General features: G+C 32.5%; 1 protein-coding gene across 8 annotated transcripts in view; it reads right to left on the reverse strand.

Moving 5' to 3' along the window:
• LOC117172679 (spondin-1-like) overlaps positions 1 to 7,443 on the reverse strand; it is a 316,699-nt gene that overhangs the window by 51,760 nt on the left and 257,496 nt on the right. For all 8 annotated transcript variants that reach the window (XM_033360810.1, XM_033360809.1, XM_033360808.1 and 5 more), the window contains one exon: positions 4,405 to 4,573. In XM_033360810.1, coding sequence (XP_033216701.1) covers positions 4,405 to 4,573 — 169 coding nt within the window. The remainder of the gene's footprint in view (positions 1 to 4,404; positions 4,574 to 7,443) is intronic.

A 7,443-nucleotide genomic window follows, 5' to 3' on the forward strand; every position in this document is an offset into this window, starting at 1 on the left:
CTAGTGTAGTCTGTTGGAAATACCACTTTTTTGTGTGCCGTTGCAATTGATTAATTGAATCAGCCTGATAGGCTTCCTTTTTTTAACTGAAGGTCAAGTTTGTGAGTCAGCAATTTTAGATAAAAATGAGAAAAGTTTGAGCATTTTCAAAATGGTAGACATTCTTTTTTCAAGATTTGAAAATTCTGTGTACGGATGCTCGCAGTACGCAGAAAGATGAAGAATTGATCCCAATAACTTCTTTCGATAAAATTCAAAGTACCAAAGTAACAGCATTTACAAAATAAAAAAAAACGAGAATGAAAATTTCAAACCAAACAACACAAAAAAAAATAATGAAAAATCAAATATTCCATTTTGCGGTCAAACAAATTTCTCAATAATCATGTTTTGATAGGATGCATAATTTTTGTTTTATTCGTAAAAACAACATTTAAAATAAAAATTAAGTTTTTGGACAAACTACGAAAAAAATTCATTGGAAATTGAATCACCTGTGATTATTAACAGGATTTTAATTAATGTCATGATGTACTTAGTGAAAATATTGGATCATCATCTATACACAGAAAGTTGACCATTAAAATTTTGTAATTCTAAATAATTTTTTGAATAGATCTAATTATGGGTATTATTATTTTCAAAGAAATGAATTAAGATGGGGAAATATTGATAGTTTGTGAGAACCATTTAAAAATATCATGAATTTTTTAATTAACGAACCTACATATTGTGATCAGCAAAATTGTTGTCCTTTTTGGTTAAAATGATTGCTTTCCCTTCTTATTATAGAAAATAATTTTTATATCATTATCACTTTTTTCACAAATCAATACAAAATTAGTTTCCTTTTTGGATAAAATTATTACTTTTAACTAGGTTAAAAATCTATCAATCAGACCTGGTAGATTTCCTATAAATAATTCCTGATGAGAGGGTCTAAATTGGCCCTTAAACATAAGGGTACCCCAGTGCTTAGTAGTATAAAAAAGACGATGAAATGAAAAAGTGACAGGTTGCTCTTTTTCCATATCTTTATCCCATCATTTTAATTCAAATAATAGTTTTTAAAATCAAAACTTATCAAAATCAATTTTTTTTGCTGGTCCTATTAAAATTTTTAGTTTCTCTTTATGCATTGATCCTGTAATATGACAAATTTGATTTAAAGTTGGCATTTTTCAGATTTTCCATATTTTTCAAGATAAATACTTTTTGAGAAGAAAAACGAAAACATCTGGAATTTTTACATTGAAATTAATTAAATTTAAATATTAATTTTCTTGATAACTAGTTCAACTTTCTGGCTGAAAACTTTTTTCTTTGGTCGAAAATTTAAATAATAATTTTAAAAATCCCTGAAAAATTCAAAATTGGGTTGAAAACTCTTCTATTTTGTTACAAATTTATCTTTTTTTGGTAAAGATTAAATCTTCTTTATTAAAAATTCGTCTGCTTGGTTGGAAATATAAGTATTTGGTTAAAAATTCATCTTTTTCGTTGAAGATTAACTATTTTTGTTAGAAATTAATTTCCTTGCTTAAAAATATTAATATTTTTGTTAAAATTTCGTTTTTTGTCGTTGAAAATAAATTTTTTTAATTTAAAAATCTAACTATTCCATATTTGGTACAATATAATTTATCTTCACTCTAATTGAAAATTCAGCTATTTGGTTGAAAATAACAGTATTTTGTTGAAACTTAGTTTTTTGTGGTATAATATTAATTGAAAATTTTTGTTTAAGTTAAATCTTTGATGGTAAAATATTAAAACTTATAATAATATAATGTAACATAATTAATAGTATAGCAATATAATATGATAATATAATTAATAATATAATTATAATATACTATAATAAAATATTATAATATTATATTAATCATTTTTCTTTCCTCCTTTTTATTTTTGTTAAAATTAAAGATGAATAGTTTTTTTTTCCTTTTTAGGGGGAAAGGAGAAGAGAAAAATGTTCCTTTTTTCAGATTGCAATGGGAACATTTCATTATGGTTGTCCAAATTTAGTCGTTTGATTCTTGATTTTATTTTCAGGAATTTTTTACATCAACTTGATTATTGGTCGTTAAAAAGGAGGTTTGAGTTAGATTTTTATCTGATTTAAATATCCTAAATGTTTAAATATTAATCTTCTTGGTGAATTATTGAACATCTTCGTTAAAAGTTTATTTCATTAAGAAAGGTTAAAAATGCCTTGAAAATTCCTGTATAAATTCAAATCTGTAGCCGAAAAATAAACTATTTTGTTGAAAATTCACTTATTTTGTTAAAATTTTGTCTTTTATTGTAGAAATTATAATAATAATTGAATTTTCAACCTAAAAAATGGCACGATAACTTTCAAAAGAATGAACAGATTGGATTGGCCTTTGGTACACTGTTTTAGTGTCCTAAGCTAAAGGTCAAGTTCGTTAGCCAGCCATTTTGGATGAAAGTTCAAAAAGTGAGCGTATTTAGAACATTTTTAAGACTACTGTTTTATGATTTAAAAATTCTCTGCAAAATTATTTATAGTGCTCAAAAAAACAAACAATTTCTCCGCATGACTTTTTTTGATAAAACCAAAATTTACCAGAGTTATAGCGTTTACAATATTCTAAAAAACACTCCAAAATGAACATTTTAAGCCAAATAACGCACGATATGAAAAAAGTCAAGAGAAGAAAAATATTCATTTTTGAATTACCTACAAGAATATCATAACAACTTTTTGAATTTTCTTGAAAAATCGTGAATTCAAATTTTTACAGCATAAAAAAATAATGGAAAATAAAAAATTACATTTTTTCATTCAACCATTTCACAGTATTTTAAAGATTCTCAAATATATAAATGTGTTTTCAAGACACAATAAATAAAAAAAAAGAAGTTTTTGGTTTCGTACCTAAAGGAGAGCCGGGAATGTGAACAACCCCCCCCCCCCCCCCCCCCCCCCCCCCCCCCCCCCCCGACCTAACCCCTCATTAATCGAAGTTTCGTGGGTCACTGAGGTTTAGGATATAATTTAGAAGTTAAAAAAGGTAAGGCTGATGTATAGGCCGTGTATGTAACGTTTAAATCGTAAAAATAAGATTGGAAATAAGCAAATTCAGTTTTTGAAAAAACCGGGTGAAGTTGCAATAAAATGTTTATTAAGCAATTTTGTTTTAAAGAATGCGCCTTTTTTTAAACGAGACAATGAAACTACGTCTTTTAATATCAATGAATGTTATGAATTGTAATAATGTACATTTATTCAAATGATATACGATTTGAGGGAAAAATTCAAGTGCGAAGCAGGAGATACGTGATGAGAATGTGTTCGTTAAAGCCGCAGGAGCTTTAACGCAAGAGACTTCACTATCACCAAATTACTGTTGTTGATGCTTTGACCTTTAGTTTTAAAGAATCTGTGCACAAGTGTGGGGAATATATAAAGTTCGAGCGCGGAGCGCGAGGTAAATGCATCAGCGAGCGCGATGCGCGAGATAAATATATTATCGAGAATCAACAGTCGCGTGCCCTAGGCTCGCTCAATTTTGCGCGCAAATTTTTTATGTTACCTTGAATGGATTTCCAACAACGTAAGTATATCAAACTTTTACAAAGATTCTTTTTTGATGACAGAAATCTTTAAAAAAACATTATTCAAAAATACAGTACAACACCGATAACTTGCCATCCGATAAATATACACTCCCCTTAAAACGCCATCACACGTACGGCACGCAAACTAAATGGGATTCTACCACGACGTGTGCTATTTTGCTCATGATTTTCGCCCACGATTTACGCATGCGCGCACCTAATATCGTGCTACTAGAGGGGGCATCCGATAAGTCCACAATTCCTGGAATTTTCCGCCCTTATAGCCCCGATGTTGGAAAGTTATCGGAGTTGGACTGTGTCACTTTTCTTATATAATGATTTTTTCTTTTTTTTTTACATGTCAAAATAAATTTTAAATATTTTTCCTACATTTTCCTATTTTCATTAAGCAATTACTGCAAAATTCCATTTTTGAGATCCTTTTGCGCTGCGATACCTGCATATGTCTTTGGCATTGTTTGCTCTTTAGTTGGATTTTTCGAACGAAATTTCTTACACGGGGCCTAATATGATATATTTTGGGCAGCCTGGTTTCTTTTTTACCCCAAAATCTAAGAAATGGGTTGCATTCAATTGTATGATAGAGGGACGAACCTCCAGAACCTCGTTGAAAATAAAAAGCAAAATTTCCAAAGGTGTCGTCTCAGGTATTGCACCCCCGACCTATAATGGGAAGCCCGAGTGCCTAATCGCCTTATCCTTAATATTACTTTTATTATTTAAAAAATGTGTGATGTATTTAAATTCTCGAGAAAAGTTACAATTTTAGAGATTCCGATCCAAATAAAATCTTACCATTCACCAACTATACCGAAGCATTGTTGCCTGTCTGATAGACTCATATTACATTTGTGTGTATGGGCAGCCCAGTCGTCTTCGAAGCTTCTTTGCCTTAGTTTGTAGCCTTGACCACAAGTTACGGAGCAGGGACTCCATTTACCCCATTTTGTCATTTTGCAAGCCTCTGTAGCAGAAATTTGTATTGTTGTTAACTATTATTTTTCTGTGATTGTATACTTTGTAATGTCACTAATATTATAATTATTTTTATTTTTCAGAGAAGGTTAATATAAATGGAAGCTAGTGTGGCCTACTTAAATAGCAGAAAGGAGTTTTTAAGAGGAACTGCCATCTTGAAAATGTATGCTGCGAATATGGATTGTTGTGTTTTAACTGAAATTTCAGGTATAAGCTGTCCAGATAAAATTTGTTTACAAAAATATTATTTCAAAACAAAATGTTTTCAATGAAACCCAACCAAGCAAAACTAGACAAATTTCTAAGAAATAAAATCAGCTGTTAATATTAAGGATTGGATAAAAATTCCATCTTTGCTTTAAGATTGAAGATAAAAGACAAAAGCTTATAGTTAGACTGGTTTTCCAACAATTTCAAAATTCAGGAATTTACAGGATTTTACAGACTTTGTAGAAACCCCATAACTCTGAAACCGCTGATCGAATTTTAATGAATTGTTCAGTTGTAGCGTATAACGTATAGCTCTTTTTAAGGCAGTACTAAAACAATAACAATTTTTTCGATGGCGTGTTAAGCCCGTAATTATGTCAGGATGTTCCAATACTGTAATGAAGTTGAATCTCCAAGCACAATCTAATTAGATTTTCAAACTAAATTTGAATTGATTTTTGTTTGTGGAATCACAGCAGGTTACAGAATAAAAAATTCCAATTCAATTATAATAACTATAATTTAAATTTGTTTACAATTGGTGAAACAATCTGGATTTTCAAACAGAAACCATTTGAGATTGAGTTTGTTCTTTAAGTAAGTTGCGATATTTGATCACCCAAAAAGATCCTAATAACAGCTAGGACCTGTTGCACGATTATAATGTTCTATTTAAGAATCCGAAAAGAATAAAATTCAGACCAAGTTTGAAAATCCAAGTACGCAGGTGACATTGTTCGAAAATCCAAGCATATTCAAGAAGCAAGTAGCACTTAGTGCACCATCGGTGAAACTCTAATTCGATTCCAACACAGAAACCAATTCAGATTGAGGTTAAAAATTTAAGTATATTACGATATTTGATTATCTAAACAAATCCTAACAGGAATGGGATTTGGTGCTCATCGATAAAATTCTATGTAACAATCTAAATATACAGCAATTCAGGTTCTGTTTGAGAATCCAAGTAGCCTAAAGCGTTGAAACATCCAAACAGATCTCAATAGCACTACTTCGGACTTGGTGAATTTTTAATTCTTTCAGAGTCGAGTGCGACCAAACTATCAATAAAGAAAATGAGGATCCGCGTCGATGGAGCAGGATCAGCAGCCACGGTGAACGACGTGAAGGGGATTAAACCTAGCCTCAATTCAGCAAATATAAAGAAGAGTCTGGAACGCGCACGTCCCCAGGCGGTTCTAATCAAACAGGCGGAGGGATCAAGCTACGCGGAGGTCCTGAAAAACCTCAAAAGGAAGGTGAAGCCGGATACCCTCGGCCTTGAAATCAAGAGTGAAAGGCAAGCTAGAAAATGCCACGTCGTTATTGAGTTGGGCAACGGAGAACAGGTCAAAACCAAACTGATAAGGACAGAGGATGGCAGAGGTCTCTGCCATTAGAGTGGCTGTCGGGCAAGCGAGGAACTTGCGCGAGCTACTTCCTACACCGAGGTGGAGATCCACGGCCTCGACGAGGCGACAGAGGAGGAGGAGGAGGTAAAGGCATCTTGTGGAGTGCAACATCGGAGAAACGAAAGTTATGTAAAAGAAAATCTGTCGCGGATGCATAGAGGCCTATGTAGAGATAGCAAAGTGGACACAAAACAAACTTGGAGTAAGAAATGTTGCAGTTAATCGTTTGAAAAGAGTAAAAATTAGCTGAATACTCTACACTGAGATGAACTTTCCGCGGTTACAGGCTTGCAATGGGCTGTCTCTAGTAACATTAAGTACTCTCAGGTTTTTCTATGGACCACCGAAAAACTGTTCCGAACAGGGCACTTCGAAGGTGGATTTGTGTCTTACTGGGTAAGGAAGAAGACGGAGACTATTAGATGCTGTGACTGTCAAGGCCACGACCACGTAGCAGCGAAGTGTCAACATCCTGACCGGACCAAAACCTTCTGAAGAAGTGGCAAAGATGGAAACTGAGCGGCGGAATGCAACAGCACGTCCCAGTGCGAAATATGTGATGCATGTAGGAAAATCCCTGAATCATATCAATGGCATCGATAGCCAAGCAGGCAAAGAGGAGGATGCTAGGGTAAGGTGTAAAACCCAACTTTCCAGAAAGAAAAAGCCAGTAATAGGTGTTTCGTTTTTAAAATTTGTTGTTAACATTCAAAATATTAATTTATTGAGATCGAAAATCACTATTTAGGCAACGCTACTGAGATTTAGTATGGCAAATAAAAAATCTGTCTTTAATTAAAATAGATAAATGGAATATCTGGTTTAAAAATGGTTTATCAATAACACTTCAATACAAAACTTCCTTTTAATTTCGTATTAGTTTCGTAACTAATAAAGAAATGTTATTTCTCCACTCCCTCCCTACCACCGCCCTTTTATTTAGGGACTGATGCACCTACTTAGTGATCCTCAAAACTAATGTTGGAAGTATTATAAAAGTAAATTTTTTATCTTATGTTTTGAGTGTCAATGTACATTTCCGAATAAGTTGTTTTTATTGCTTCGGAATAAAATTTATAGATCAACATATCGAGTTTATTTTCCTATTTTTTAGAAAATAACTTGAGTTAAATAAATAATTGAGACTCCGGATTCTATAACCACGCATAAAATTTGCCTGGCCGCTTCAGGCCGCTCGAGTTGGCCCCTGATGGCTTGAAAATCAGTTTTCGAA

Source organism: Belonocnema kinseyi, chromosome 5 (genome assembly GCF_010883055.1).
Source record: "Belonocnema kinseyi isolate 2016_QV_RU_SX_M_011 chromosome 5, B_treatae_v1, whole genome shotgun sequence".
In the NCBI taxonomy this organism is placed as follows: Eukaryota; Metazoa; Arthropoda; class Insecta; order Hymenoptera; family Cynipidae; genus Belonocnema; species Belonocnema kinseyi.